Below are 17,066 nucleotides of genomic sequence, written 5' to 3'. Positions count from 1 at the left end.
AAAGGGGTCTATGAGGTTTTATTTTAAAAAGTAAAGAACTAAGGATAGTATCCGCGCATGTTCTTTATTATTGATACGACTTTAAGAGTAAAAAATAAAGTGTATATGTGTGTGTTAACAAAATGTTTTTATTTTTTTTATTGAATTGAATATTATTGCAAAAGTAACAAAATTAGAAAAAATGAATAAATAAATAAAAAGTTGATAGTATTAACAATAACTAAGATAATATAGAGTAATATTGGTGTTTTTTTTTTTTTTTAAACATATATAGAGGCGATAGAGTAGTATTGTTTAATAATATTACCATTCATTTTTTTTACAAAAAAAAAAAAATAAATAAAAAGAAAAAAAAAAACCTTATATTATTTTTGAAAAACCTTATATTAAATACTACATTTATGTAAAGAATATATTAGTTGGGTTTATAAGGAGAATTATTATTGTTAAGAATTTTAATGGGAAAAAAGATGTTTTGGATTATTATAATTTACTTTCCTTAAAAAATCTCTGGGAAAACGGAAAGCAAAATGGGCGGGAAAATTACTAATAACATCGTGACAAGTGTTATTTTAGATTTGCTTTTAGTATAGGTTAATTGATATATATCATTGATACAAAATTAGTTAAGAATTGATGTGTTTTTGTGACGATTTGCTATCTAGTTACCATGTAATGAATAATGAATAATAATAATAATAATAATAATAATAATAATAATAATAATAATAATGATAATAATAATGAATAATAATAATAATAATGAATAATAATAATAATAATAATGAATAATAATAATAATAATAATAATAATAATAATAATAATAATAATAATGATAATAATAATAATAATAATAATAATAATAATAATAATAATAATAATAAATATTTGATGATGATACTACAATTAATAGCAAAAGGAACATTTATAGTATGCAATAATTTGTGGAATATTAAAAGAAAGGTGAATTTTCCTCAAAAAAAAAAAAAAAAAAAAAAAAAAAAAAAAAAAAGGTGAATTGATTAAAAGTGAAAATAAGATATTAACATTTGTAGTATGCATAAGGAACAACAAGGAAGCAACAAGAAGAACAAAAAGGAACTAAGGTAGAAGCAATTTAACGTATCAAAAGATTATCAGCATTCAAATTTACAAAATAAGCTTCAATTTCCAGGCTAATGTAAGTCAGGGCATGTTTAGGGCCCCCGTGACCTCTAACCAAATGCAAATCCTCAGACATACATTCCATACCCATACTAACCCTCAATGTGTAAGCAACTGTTTTTGGTGTTCTGTAAAATGGTGCGGTGAACTTGAACTTTTTGACCTCGTCAAGACCTCCATATTCTTCCATGTCTAAGAAAACAAACTCAGATACCTTGTCATCTAAGACAATCTTAAGCCATAGTCTATGCTCATTAGTCACGTTATAGAGAGTAATGTCCAGGGGTATACTGACAGGCAATCCTGAGATGAAGCGCAAAGGACTTACTGAGTCAAAGCCAAGAACAACAAGCTCTGCACTGATGTGTCTGATTTCTTCAGTGAGTACCATGTCTTTGAGTATAAATAAGTCACGCAGTTTTTTCAACTGAAATTGATCACCAGTTGCATCAAGAGAGAAACTGCCATTGGACGATAGTTCTGCAAGTAGGTTCACAAAGTCCGAACATGCAATGGATTTTGCATCCCGTAAGTGGCACACCGAAGCAACCATAGTAGATAATTTCTGTAAGGTTTTGCAATGCATGCGAGAGCTTGAAAGTTGCAGCAGATAGTTGAGAAGCAACAACTCCATTATAATAAGCTCAACATCTTTACTCAACCCAATGAACCCGTATCTGATAGCTAGAATCGCTTTGTCAAGTTTCCCAAGTAGCAAGTCCAAGTCGCCCAATTGATACAAATGACAATTTTTGGAAACCTCAAAGTGTCTCCATACCCTCGTGAGAAGCTTCACTATATGGATATATTGGAAGGCAAAAGCTACTGCACCAGCATATGCAAAAGAGCCAGGCCTTACAGCTGCAAGAGATTCTTTACAACACCTGAGAAAACACAAAGTTTGCCAAGTTCTCAATTCCAAGGGAGAGAGAGCAACAAACAGTCTAATATGCAATCACTAGGGTAAATTTGTGAACACCATACCACCTCCTCAAATACTTGATGCTAGAAGGTACAAAAAATGTGAACTTAGTTACTAGTGAGTGCCTGCTAATGCAAATACAGGAATAACTTACAAGAGGAGCAAAACTTGCCAAATATGCAACAGAGGAAAGAGCATGAACAGCAGAACAAGAAACTGCTTACAACAGCGTACAAAAAACCAAAAGTTAAGACAGGCTAATAAAGAAAACAAAACCATTGCAGAAGCTTCACAAGAGTTCAGACACCACAAATTTACAAGGGTGCGATAAAGTCAATACATGCAAGTTATCCAAATCCTAGACGACAAGTGAACAAGTACAAAACCATTAACGACCATTTTGACTAATACCATTATCCCCATGCCTATAACATAGACCTAGAAAGTGGATATATAATGGAAAAATGGATATTAAGATATGTGTGCCTTTTTCGTGGCTCATACCATTAGTCTATAAGTTCACATCATATAACAATTAAATGTTGGTCTACACGAGAAATTTTTATTTTTAATCCAAGAGTGATAAAAGGTAACAAAATGGCACAAAGCAATTGCCTTATTGATCTCCTTCAAACTCAAACAGTTGAGCTCAAAATGGCAAAGGTCATCTAAGAACACTCTCTCTTTACAAAAATTATTACTTGTCAGAACCAAACAAAATCAGACTGGATCAGATCAAATATTCAGACCAGATAACACTTCCATTAGTTCCATTTATTTATTACTGTCTTTGTTTCTGAAAGTTCTCAACACTTTTGACTTTGGCTTTATTCACAAATATCACCTTAACCATCATACATATACATGTGGGGTCATCATAGATCGTCTCAATATGAAGTTTCAGAATATCAATCTTTTATAATATTTACAAATAAATTATTAGAGATATTAATAATCTAAGTTTTACATTGACAAGCGTGAAAGAATACAGTGTCACGAATTTTCATAAACGGGGGTAGTACAAGATATCTTTTATTGCATATTAATTAAAAAAAATATGAACAAACTTGGAGATGAAGCGAACAAGATCCCAATTTATACTGTTTTTTCTTACAGTGTTGTAATAATATGTTCAAAGAGTTTAGTCACACCAGATCACCAGACCTTAACAAAATCATATCTAAACACCCTATTTCAGGTGATGAGAGCATATACTAAGCTGATGAAAGGATCAATGATCATGCATATAATTAATTCCCTTTTCCCATCCCCTCCCTCCCCCAGACTACTATTTCCCATTTTAAGAAGGGGGGGGGGGGAGAGAAGGCACAAGTGTGATCAAGGTCAAAAAAAGGCACAAGAGTGATCCCCTTCTGTTCACTTCTATATCACACTTTCAAACTCAAAATGGCAAAATATACTCCCCACACCAATAAAAAATCTCTTGTATGTTTCAACAATGATGCCAGTCTACTATTCTCTCTATCCTTTCTCATTTGATCCTGTTCTAAGGGTGTACGTGAAATAGTTTGTTTCCATCAGCATTCAATCCTGAACTATTTCCATCATACTAAGCTTGAATAGAAAGATCATACAGAACGAAAAGAGCTCAAAGAAACAAAAAGCACAAAGTTCCATCCTCACACACCTTAAAGCCTTAAACACTTCATTTGTATATCCACATTTTACCAGCGGCCATAACCTCTTCACTGTTGCAAGAACAATTTGTATTGCACTGAAGACATGCACAGGTGCTTCCTGCTGACCTTTTGCAGCTGGAAGTACCTCTGGTTGAGCCCTGGTTTCAGACTGTACCTCAAATTGGTGCTCACCTATTTAACAAAATTAAAAAATTAAAAAAAAAAAAATTTGACAAGGCATCACTTAGATTCTAAATTGGCCAATGTTCAAGCAAGTATGACAATTTGATATACCGCAGCAAGACAGGTAGGCCAAAAGGGAATCAATATCCAGAATATCACCAAGAGTATAAGCAATCCGCCCAAAGTATGCAGCTGCATACGAAAATATCCTTGGTGGAATTTGATGAAAGTGCTCTTCGTGTTTGAGGGAAGCTGAAATAGCCAAGACTGACATTCCAGCAATTCTTGAGCCATAAAAGCCAGATTTTTCATCATTGGAAGGCTTAATCTGAAGGATACAGCACACTCTGTCAGAAAAGTAGTTGTGGTGCAAAATTTTAGAAGAGAGTGAAGGGGAACACATCCTACGCATAAGCCATGTGCAATGAATAACAAGAGCACGTCCGTAACAAGCAAAAAAATGAAGTATGGCAACACATCATCTTTATTGATGGGAAATATTACTTAAATACTAATTTTCACTTCTGTAAACACATGGTTATACACTCATTTATGATCCAGTGATCCACCAACCTACTACTTATGTCACAGATGATAACTTCTGGCCTTTTAATGTTGTATCCTGGACAAGAAGATAGACGAACAAACACAGCACTTCTAAGAGAAAAAATTTCAGCTAATACATTAGGCTTCAACTGAGACAGGATTAGTTCCCTCATCGAAGGCCAAAGTACCAAGATAAAATCCAATTACAGAACACTGGACAAGCGAGGAATGCATAGGCATAAGGTGGCTTTAGACAGGACATAAAGAGGACATCAAACCTCAGCATAACTTACACCATCTTACACATAACCTCTACATAATTTCTCCCGCCTTACATGCATCCAACAACCAAAAATCAAATACTTGTTTAAACAGCTTATAAGAGAGAAGTTATGAAGTAACAGATTGTACACAGAAAAAAAGCAGTGACTTCACTTATTCGGTTTTTAATCAGTTCTGCTCAATTAAAACCAGGTTCATTAGTAAACATATTCACTTCAGTGAGAATCAGGTGAAGAGAAAGGACCTAAATTTGATTAGTTGTAGCACTATGTACAGAAGATAAGCATAATGATGACTGAAAAAATGCTAACCTCGTTATAATGGTCCTTGACAATCCTGACTGCAAATTTGCCATGATTTTGACCTATATTGAACAATGTACGAAAGATTTCGGCTTCACTCTGGAACATTACAGGAAACCCAATAAATTAAAAAAGAATGACAGAAAGATTAAACAATGAAGAATCAAATGAAGCAATACATAGTGTTAATATGACATGACTTAACAACCTTAGGATAGATGTCCAGACTTCTAAAGAGGCTTTCAACAGTTAATTTGGACACTTTCAGGTCAGGCAATTTAACTGATCCAAGCAAATCAAAGGCTCTGGATCTTATCTGGGAGTTCCTGTCAACAAGGGTACCAAGCACCTGCAATAAGGACAAATGAGAGATTGTTTTAACTCTGAATTCCATAAATAACACAGCATAGCATATCGAAAAACACATGCAGATTATATTAACTTAGTACAAGCAACAGGATATGCTGGCAAACAGAATCTACATGCCAGAAAAGTTACATATGCAATAGAACACAAAATAATGAGATTAGCAACAAGCATAGCTGTATAGAGCGCCAATAACAAATAAATCCAGAACAAGCACAAAGCAAAGCATTCATGCTTGAGACATTACACGCAGTTCAGTCACCCTCCCCCCACCGCAATAAGAATAAGATATCAATAGGCCAAGAAGAAGTAATCATTGTACAAAATACGCTACAGGTCTGGAATTAAAAAATGACATTAGGAAGGTATGGTTTGGACATTGATTCTTATTAGTATGTTTGGTACATTTCAAAAATGAATTCTGATTCCCAATTATGCTGTTTGGTTGAGCCATGACAGTAAAGGAACAATAATACGAAGTATATGTTTCCCTAATTAAGTACTTTGTATATTATAAAGGAAAAATTGACAGAAATATTATGACCTTTGCCCGTTCAGCCATAAATAAAACCACCTTTTGATAATCCCCCAATAAAACGACCTTTGCACATCATCTTCCAAAAATAGGATAAAAAACCGGTGACTTGTTTAATAGGTTATGGAAAGACACATGTCACATCATAATTGGTTAGATTTTTAATTTCAATTTTAACATATATATATATATATATATATATATATATATATATATATATATATATATATATATATATATATATATATATATTTTAATAATAATAATAATAATAAATAAATAAATAAATAAAAACTCACCCTCACCACCACTTCTTCACCGTCAACACCCCATTGCCATGGAAGCTCTTACCATGGAAGCTCCACTGACCTCTACCATGAAAGCTCTGCACTGAAACCCAAACCCCACCTGGTCACCAACTCGAAAGCTTTCTCCAGCTGTCCCGCCACCAATCCAACACCCTCTTTAAAATCTCCTGCTTCCCATTCAACAAGGCGTCATCAACAACTCGCCATTTAGCCTCGTCGACCGCCGCAGCGCCATAATCCCCTCCAGTTCAACCCTCCCATCTCCGACCATGACCCTCGCCAATCTTTGAAACCCTCCCCATCTCCACCCCTTTTTAATGGGTTTCAATTACGGTGGCCGGTGGGTAAGGTTTTGGGCTAGTGGTGGTGGGATTGGGGACTGGGGTTTTGGGGTTAGTGGTGTTGGGTGCAAAGTGGGTAGTCGGAAAAAGGATTTCGGGCAGGGTGGTCGGTGAAGGGGTTCCGGGAAGGTGGTGGGTGGGGTAGGGTCGCTGATGACGGAGTGGGAGGTGGCTGTTGGGGGTTTTTGTTGTTTTTTTATTTTTTATTTTTTATTTTTTTTTTTGAGTTAAAATCAATTTATTCATAGGAAAATTGTAAAAAAAAAAAAATTTTAAAAATTTAAAAAAAAACTTACCAATTACAAAGTGACACATGTCATATTAACCTATTAAACTGGTTACCAACCGGTTTCGTCCTATTTTTTGGAAGATCAATGTTAAAGGTCGTTTTATTAGGGGATTATCAAAAGGTGGTTATATTTATGGCGGACTGAGCAAAGGTCATAATATTCATGTTAATTTTTCCTATTATAAAAGGAAAAGGAAAACTGTCAAAATTCTAAATATAACTAAGTGTTTTTTTTAAGCCTTCCAGATCGAGTACAGACAAATAACCGGGTCAAAGCACAAAATTTACGAATGGTGATTGAGAATGTAAACCAAGCCCAAGATCCAAGCCTACTACTTCCGGACCTTCGGTTATGGACTATATTTTTGTCAATCTGGCAGAACTATAAAGTTTTTTGGTGGTTACTTATCCATTTATCCATAAAGAGAATTTTTTTGCGTCAGAATTACTTTACCACTACTACGAAAGTCTTTCTAGAAGTGAAAACTGGTTGCTAAAAAACTAGTTAGCACAGCTAATTGATGAACAACAGCTGCTCACTGAAAGCTAAAAAAGTTGGTTAGATTAAATTTGTCCCACAAAACAAGTTGTTTGTTGGCACTTAGAATATGTTTGGATAGAGGGAAATGGAGGGATGCATCCTCCCTTGTTTGGATATCTAATACAAGGAGGGAAGGGGAGGGAATTGGAAGGATATATTTTCCCTCTACTTTTAATGAATCAAATCCCTCCATTGTTGAAGAGATTTGGAAGGAAAATGGAAGGTTTGCTTCTCCTTCCCCTCACCTCCCTTTCCCTTCCCTCTTTTTCCTTCCCCTCCCTTTCTCTACACTATTGTTATCCAAACATAGTGTTATTGTTTGATTCCGTTGAGAATAGGACCTTCGTTAGATGTAACTCCATGTCTATGCTTTGGTAAGAAAATAGTACATGATTTCCATATGATGGTTTACAAAATTAAAAAGTTGATATCATAAGCAGTAAACTTTAAGAACTTGTAGGGAGCATTAGCTAGCTCCTAGCTTTAATAACAAACTAAAACTTTGTGGAACTCCCTATAATATTTAGAGAGAAGGGTATTCACTATAAATTGCAAGACAGCGTAAATTGTTTATCAAGCTTGTTAATCCAAGACCTCCACATTCAACTTTTGTAAACATCGTAATGTTACATTGTAAAAAACTTGAATCCTATAAAAATCCCATGTACCAGAGAGCAAGCCTTTGCACCTTTTCATTGATAGGCTCAACTGCATTCAAAAGGCGCACTCAGGCACGCCTAAGCCCAGGCGTAAGGTGCAGCACCAGTAAGTAAGACACTGGTTTGCGTCTAGTTTGCGCCATGTCTGCAAACTAGTGTCTTACCTAAACCTACAGGTGCTGCACCTTAGGCCTGGGCTAAGGTGGGCTTATTACATAAAAGGAGAGTAATATAATTTTAAACAAAAGAAGGTTATCTCAGAGCAATATACCTCATGTTAAAAAACAAAACCTAAAATGTTTATGGTAGTATAAAAAGCATACCATATCTATATGTGCCTCTTTCATCACTACACATCCAGAAATTGCCATGCAATGGATTGTCTTTAAAGCCTCTAACCTGGCAATAACCGAGTCATCATTCAGAACATAGCTCAATATATTAACCGCATCAGGAGCAAATCGACCAGAGATGACACAAAGCATTTGCAAGGAGATACATGCAACCCGTTGTACCTTCAGGATAGCCATACATATTACACAGGGTCAGCTAGTGGCATGATGGGAAACATATTTAACATCAGAATGTGCAGTCCCTCCATCCCAAACAATTGTCTTACAACCAATTCTACAACTTTTGTTAAAATTGTTTGGGCAGTTTAAAATGGCCAAGTAATTTTGGGTGTAAAAAAAATAAATAATAAAAAAAATAAATATGAAGTACAGTGAACAAAAACAAAAGGAAGCCATCAAAAATTGGCATTAATAAAACCTAAAATATATTCCCACTATTCCATTTTCATCACTGTTGTCTAAGACTGCACAATTTTTTTAAAAAGCTGGTTATTGAAATTGAAATCAAGAGTGGCAATTTGTAATGCACTAGATGAAGCCCGCACGGTTTGTTAGCATTTTTTTACAAAAAATATTTTTCGTATTTATGTGATTAAAATTGTTATTATATTAGTTTTAAAATATTAGATAAAATTCCTAATCTCAAAAGATAATATTTTGTATTTAATTAATTTAAACTTTAAAATTTCATTCGCCAATTTTGCTTACGTGGCATTTGAATTATTTAATTGGATACCACTTAAATTTATAATCCTACATGGCGTGCTAAGAAAATTAAATCCTACGTGGCTCTCTAAATAGTCGGGGAAAAAATCTCCCCTTTAAACATATATATTAGATTAGATTAGATTAGATTTGTATATTAAATGAACATATAATTGTCCAGTTGAGAAACGCATAATATGGAATGAAAAAAGTTACTCCTACCAGATCACAATATCTTCCACAGAGAAATGTCATGCTTTTTTATACAGCACAGTGATGAGTAGAGAGAGAGAGAGAACAACGAGGTATATTTCCCATACGGTGAGGAGAGAGAGAAAGAGGAAACCACTTGCTAGAAAAGGAATGCCAACTTTCTTTTACCAAATCCAAAACTGGAAGCATTAAAGTTATTATTAAAGTAGGTAGTAGCTAAGAGGTCAGATAACATGATATAAAGCGAGAGAGACACTACTTTTTCATGGACATAAATGCCTTTGTAACAATTGGTGAATAGAATATCATTTGGCTAGGCTACGCTCTAAAGTTTGTAAATGCATTAGTTTAGGATTAGCTTAAAAAAAACATGAAGTAATACAAATTACTGAATTAGAACACAACCAAAATTTTGCAATTACCTCGCTGTATTCATCCTCTAGACCATGAATAAATGCACCAGCAGCAACACCAGCATGAATTTCATGTGATTTTGAGCTAAACAGAGCTAAGGATTGTTTCACTTTAATTGCTTCGTCAACCTTTTTGTTAAGGGTCTGCGACAAAATATCTTCAGATACATAAGTAATTTTTCCCAGGGCAGTAAAAGCCTCCACCCTGACTCCCACATTCATATCTCTGACCATAGAACATATCTGTGAAGCCAAACCAAGCAAAACTTTGTTAGCAGATCTATGAAGAAAACAATTAATGGCAGTTACAGGATGGCACCCACTAAAGACATAATGAGGAGATGAGTACCATGATCACCACAAATACAAGAACAAAAAAAAAGGGTTAAAAAAAAAAAAGCATTCCTCTACTCATTAGCCCACATCACAACCTACAATAGGCAAGGGCTGACTACATCACAGTGAGTCACAACATCAGGCCAATGAGGCATCAGGGTGCCTTTGAAATAGATTTGTTGAAGATAGCAACATGGTGATTCATGTATTGCAACGTAAAACACAATCAAAGCAAAACAAAACCAAATAAGTTTAGATATAGGACGATACAGATCAGTTGTAACTTAAAATGCCTCGGTGATTAAACGTCCAACCATTTAAGCTTATCAAAATCATTAATCTGTTTTGTTTTAGTCCAGAGTTCAGGAGTTACAAATAGAGATGCTGTAGGGCACCATGTACATTAAGAACTCAGGGTAGAGTTCAACTTCCAGGACCAAATTACAGCCCCTCACAGTTTTTTCATCTCAAAGAAGCATCTCAACTAAAAATATAGGAAGTCAGGATCCAATATCCCCAAAGTTCCGGCTTTATCAACCTAAAACATGTAGAGCATGTTTGGAAACTGATTCAATAAAACATTACCATTTCCAAGTGTTTTGGTAATAAGGTTTGGGTAACAATTATCATTACCTAGGGATAATAGTTTCCACCTAGTTGTTACCTCTCTAAAACAAAAGGTATTAATTACCATTACCCTCCTCAAACACAAAAAAATTCCGGCTTCTCTCTCTCACTTCCAAAAATTTCATTTTCTCTCTTTTCAGCTCTCTACCTCATCAAATGTAATCTTGCAAGTGATTCCTTTCACGAGAAGAAAGGGAGTTCAGTTTAAGTGATTCATTTCCACGATTAAACCAAACAAATGAAAAGGTAAGAGTTTGATAGTTTCTTTCCCTCTCTTAATTGTTTCCTTTCCATTCTGTTTTCAAAGTTTGTATCAAATGCCTCTATAGAAGATACAGAACAAACTCAAACCAGATGTAACAATTTTTTTTTTTTTTTTTTTTTTATATCTATAGTTTGCGGCTATAGACTACTCTAGGCTTGTAGAGGGTTAAAGAACCTGTAGATCATTTATTTCAGAATCATTTGAAATATTTTGATAAAAAGATGTGGGTGAAAGGATAGAATTATTTGAAATTTTTTTATAAAAAGATGTGGATGAAAAGATAGAAAAATACATGTATTAACAATCACAAGTGCGGACAAATAGGTATTTTATGTGCCATTATGTAGATATACTCCTCATAAAAATTATAGTTAAATAATAAAACATATATCCTATTTAGTCCAAGTAATTATGCAACTAACTTACAAATACAGAGGCTGGTAAATGGTTTTTCTTAGCATTATAAACTCCTTCAAAGAAAGATACATAAAGTCGATAGCCAATCAAGCATTACAAATAAATATTGAAAGGCTTTTATACTAAAGAAATTCTCCTATGTCACAACATTACTGCTGCACAAATCTATGCTGCAGCACTAGCAGCAACAGAACACCCAAGTAAACATCACAAAGACTACCAAGTAAACATCACAAAGACTACCAAACATACATATTGAATTACTTAGGTCATGTACCAGCAAAAATACACCATCTGAACAGTCTCTCCTATCTTCTTCCTCTTCCTTAGATGCAGCAAGCATGCACCCCCACGTTCTTACCTGAAATATAGATAAATAAATAAATATATTATTCATGGGATTCAATCACTCCTAGTATTGTTAGTTGTCACTATACCCCCTCCCTTCTTAGTTGTGGCAACCAGTGCCCGAACTGCTGAAAACATCTACCACACACGAAAAGTCGAAAACGCACCTGAATTATGCTCTCTTTCTTTCAATTCTCCACAACTTACTTAATGGCTCCAAATATACCACATTTTAAGGCAATATATGTATTTTGTATTCTAATAACTATTAAAGCTAAATTGTGAGTCTTGCACCTAACATGATACCACATTACTATTATTCCAACATATAAATCACAAAAAACGATCAAATGAGTGTGTGAATAGTGTAAAATTCCAAACGTTGCAATTAAAAAAAAAAACGGAGGAAGTAATAACTCACTGCACGAAGAGCAGCCAAGCGAACATAATCATGTTGATCAAGAAGAAGCTCAACGGCACGAAAATAACACCCTTCAACAATCTCAGAATCCTCAACCACAACCCCAGAATGACAAACACCCACCAACCCCTCCAACGCAGCTTGACGAACACAAGGGTAAGGATCCTTAGTAAACCCTAGCATAACCGGCAGCAACAAATTGGGAGGAATCGATAACTTGATCACATTATTCAAAACCCAAACCCGAGCCGAAACGCTCGGGCGGAAACACAGAGAGATGACAAGACTGTGATCGAGGGAGTCGGCGGCGGAGAGTGAGGCGAGAAGAGAGAGTGCGGCGGCGGCGGCGATGGCGGAGGAAGTGGGGTCGGAGAGGAGGGAGGTGGTGAGAGAGGGGAGAGTGGAGGAGAGAGAAGAGGAGAAGGGAGGGTGGTGGAGATGGAGGGAGTGGAGGAGAGAGAAAATGTGGTGGTTGGGAAGGAGGGAGGGGGAGTTGGTAAGGGTTTCGAGGATGGCGGAGATGGTGGAGGGTGTGGTTGAGGGGTTGGTGATGAGGGTTTGGAGTTGTGAGAGGAGTTGCAGAGAGAGGGTGTTGGTGTTGGTGTTGGTGTTGGTGGTGGTGAGGTTTTTCTGGGTTTCCCGCCATAGTTGTTGCTCCATTTTTGCTCACTGGATTAACAGTTCATCTTGTTTTTAGAGGCAAAACGCTAAAACGCCTGAGATTTTCAAAGCGTTTGTCACTAGGAATTTCGGTTTTTTTTTTTTTTTTTTTTAAAGTTGGGCGATTTACTTTTAATAATCTCAAAGAAGGTTTATTATTATTTAATAATCTAAACTATGCTATGTGTTTGCCTACAATAGTCTCAACCGGTCAATAACTTGTTATAGCAAGTTATCATGACACGTGTCGATTGGTCCAAAATTTAAAATTAAAAAAATAATAATAATAATAATAATAATGGTTGCCTACCTTAAGTCCTTAACCTCCACCACTCTAACTCCTAACCTACACTGCACCAACTAACCAATATCGTCATCCCCTGCTCCCTCAAAACCCAGGCAGTAGCCTTGACTTCATAACATCACCATCACCAACACAAGATTGGTCCAAAATAAAAAATATAAAAAATAAAAAATAAAAAAACCCTAATTGTTGCCTACCTTAACCTCCACCACTCTAACTGCTAACCTACACCGCACCACCAACCAATATCGCCATCCCCTGCTCCCTCCAAACCCAAGTAGCAGCCCTGACAACCAGAGCACAACCCTCCTCCACCTCGCAGCCGCTACACACATCAAACCACCACCACCTCCAACTCCAACCACCAATAGAGCAACTACAGACGCAACTCCAGCCACCAACACAATAGCGGCAACCGCAACTAACTTCAGCCACTAGGAACAACACAGCAACCACAAACTTTCCCTAATTGCGACCGGCGGTGGTAAGACGACGATGTTGTGTCCGGCTTGTTGTGGAGATGGAATTGGAGTCTCCTCCGATTGAATGATGTCGTTGCCATTGTTGATGAGGAGAGAGAAATTGAGAGAGTTGAATTAGGGTTTGGGATTGTGAGTGGAGAACATTGGTCTGGGAGGGGTGGGTGGGTGATTTTGGGGATCGGGGAGGGCTGGGTGGGTGGTTTCTAAGGTCGGTTGGCCGTTTTTGGTGATAAAGGGGGTTGTCAGGCGGTTTCTGATGAGGTCAGAGGGTGGAGAGAGGGTTCCGGAGAGGTCAGGGGGTGGGGAAAAGGGTGGCTAGAACCTCAATTTCTATCATACTCCTGGTTTATAAAACTCATGTAAATTTGATGTTAACTCTTTGTTACTTCAAATTATGTATATGTTATTTTTAAATACATTTATGTTATTTTGCCCTTTTTCCCATTCATCTTCCTCCCGCACTCACTCTCTCTTCCTCTCGGCTACTCCAACAAAATCAAACACTTTCTCTCTCCTTTCTTCTTTCAATTTTCTGGGTTTTTGAGGAATCAACCTCACTCTCACTCTCTCTCTTTTGCTCTCACTACTCCAACTCTAAATCAAACACACTTTGTCTCTCCTCTTTTCTTCTTCTAATTTTCTTTGTTTCTTAGAAATCAATTGATCTGAAGGTAATTTAAGGGTTTAAATGTGTTTATGTCTAGAAATTTAGTATCTTCTTAAGTGTTTGATTCTCTTCACGATACCTTAAAACTCAAAAATGCTAATATTATTTTGATGTGAATTTATTATTATTTCAATTTATATATATGTTATTTTTAAATAAGTACATGTTATTTAATGTAAATTAAAAATAGCATGAGTTGAGGTTAAAGTAATAAATAAGTAAATAACATATTGTTGTAATAAATAACACAACATTTAAACAAAATAACATAAAGTGTGCACAAAATAACTCATATATATTTTGTAAGGAGTACTATGACCATAGTACTCTAGGAGTATATATTGTGTCAGGGGGTGGGGAAAAGAGTCGCTAGAACTTTGTTTTTTTTTTTTTTTTTAAATTATGTTTTTTTTTTCTTAATTTTGGATCATTCATGTGTTGACACATGACAATTAAAAAAAAAAAAAAACATAATTTAAAAAAAAAAAAAAAAAAAACTATTTTAGCAGGTCACCGGTCATTAGGACCATTGGAGGTAAACTGACCCCCCATAGTTTGGATTATTGGATAATAAACCTTAGTTGGGATTATTAGAAGTAAATTGCCCATAGTTGAGATTATTTAAGTGTATATTTTCATTAGAATTAGTTAAATTTCATTTCTAGATCTTAAGATATGACCAAATTAGGTGTTGGTTTTCGATCGTGTTTAGTGTTTTAATCATATTTTCTTTGTTTTAAATTGAAATTGGGCTTATGATATATCTATAGATTTTTTATTTCATGGGCTATCCATCAAAGTATGATTTTGCATAAAAATTATGAATCAAGAAAATTAGATTTGCTCTATTTCGAGTTGCATTTATGAGAATAAAAAATTGGGTTAAGATTTGTGGATATCGCACTTATTGTTTTAAATCATAATATTATTCAGTTTCAAATAAGATTTTTATCAATGACCTTGCATAATAATTACCTATAATGACAATGTTTAGTTATAAAACTGGACATTATATCATTTTTACCCCTAAACCCTAACCCTAACCCTAACTTTATGGAGCCATGGCCTCATAGGCGTGCCTCATCTAAAGTTTCATGAAGGATCGTAAGGAGTCCGTTGTGGCACACCTGCGCCAATTGAGAACTTCAAGCACTAAGTTTTAACTTCATCTCAAGGCTTGTTCATTCTCCGTGGGATATATTTTTTCTATTCTTGGGAGCACTATATTTTACTCCTTTGGGGTATTTCTTAGCCTTTGTGATATTCATTGCAAATGGAATTCATCGAGATCAATTTAGTTTTTCCTCTTACCTGTCTATGGATGTAGCCAACACATCGTTAGTGAATCACGTAAATTTGTGTGTTATTTATTTTGCATTTATTATTTGTTCTATCCCACACCCGCTGCAACAAGATCATGTTGGTTTTTGTAGCACTATTGTTGATATTAATGGGTAAGAGGAGTAAAAAAATTGGGATATGAAATGGATAGTGAACCAACCCATGACTTTGATGAGCAATAAATTGCATAGCGTACAATGGGTCATTATTGGTTCAATCTAAAGGGGAGAGCATAAAGCTGGTAAGGAAAATACACACGTTAACAAAGCTCTCACTCTACCTTATACGTTGAATGGCGGAAACTTAGACACGGCGAAAATGGTGATGTTGGTGGAAGGTTCAATGGACGAAGCTTGGACACGATGAAGATGATGGTGTTAGTTGTGGTGTCAGTGGAAGGTTCAGTGTAAGAAGCTTGGAGTTGACAAATGATAAAGAGTTAGCAAACAATATTTTCAGGTAGTTTCCTTTAAAGTTGACTTAGCAACTGAGGTAGACAAATTGTGAACTAACGTTTTAATATTGTTGCACGTTATATTACAACACTGGTTAATATAATAGAATAATAGATCAACCGGTGCAAGTTCACTTACAACATCATTTTCAATTATAATTATTCAATACTTTAAACTGGGGGATTTTATTCATAGCTAAGGAAAGATTACACAACGTCCAACTCCTCAAGGCTAATGAGACCTTAAGGAAAGGAAATCAGAAATACTTCTTCAACCCCCATTAATAGGAGCTAACCTAGCAGCTAGATGCGCAACATGCAACAACATTACCATTTCTTTTAACATGACTGCAAGCAAAACTATCAAAGCGCCCCTTAGCAAAATTGATATCCTCCATAACCAATGCACAAGGCGTCCTATCCTCAAACGTCGGCACACAAATAGCCTGAAAACAAAGTATGTAGCAGTATCACTCTCAATCTTGACATGACACACCCCCAATTGGCAGGCAAGGAAATTCCCCATTATGGCAGCAAGTGCTTCAGCCAAAACAACCGACCCATTGTCCTGTACTCTTCGAACAACATCAGTAATCAGCACATTTCTCTCATCCCTGACAACCGCACCAATCCCCATGAGACCACCAGGCACCTTAGTAGCATCTGAATTAACTCGAACCACCCCTCAACCAGGACAAAACCACCTACTTCTAGAGACAAATAATTCATCACTTAATATTCAAAAGTGTATTAATATTTACAAATTATCTTTATAATAAGCTCGCACGTCGAATAAACTCAAGAGATAGTTAATTTAATCAAGTATATATATATATATATATATATATATATATATATATATATTAAAATAACAATCACTAAAAACTTCTAAGTACGGAGTAATTTATAGCAAAAACCTACTTCGTACTACTCCATTTGTAAATTCTCATTAATATGGATGCTCTAATTACATGTACAATT

At 35.4% G+C, this 17,066-nt stretch overlaps 1 protein-coding gene across 1 annotated transcript; it reads right to left on the bottom strand.

The window, feature by feature from the left end:
• Nucleotides 1–1,103: 1,103 nt before the first annotated feature.
• Nucleotides 1,104–13,929, bottom strand: LOC145583726 (protein SIEL-like). The gene is made up of 9 exons (XM_081640728.1): nt 12,178–13,929; nt 11,686–11,769; nt 9,773–10,006; nt 8,403–8,594; nt 5,249–5,389; nt 5,050–5,139; nt 4,022–4,238; nt 3,736–3,919; nt 1,104–2,049 (listed from the first exon to the last, which is right to left on the bottom strand). The coding sequence occupies exons 1-9, from the start codon at nt 12,835–12,837 to the stop codon at nt 1,119–1,121; spliced, it is 2,733 nt and encodes a 910-aa protein (XP_081496854.1). The 5' UTR covers nt 12,838–13,929; the 3' UTR covers nt 1,104–1,118.
• Between the last annotated feature and the right edge of the window lie 3,137 nt (nt 13,930–17,066).

Source organism: Chenopodium album, chromosome 2 (assembly GCF_948465745.1).
Source record: "Chenopodium album chromosome 2, dcCheAlbu1.1, whole genome shotgun sequence".
NCBI classification, from domain to species: Eukaryota; Viridiplantae; Streptophyta; class Magnoliopsida; order Caryophyllales; family Amaranthaceae; genus Chenopodium; species Chenopodium album.
Note: the sequence above shows the minus strand (reverse complement) of the source record. Positions and strands in the feature narration are given on the sequence as shown.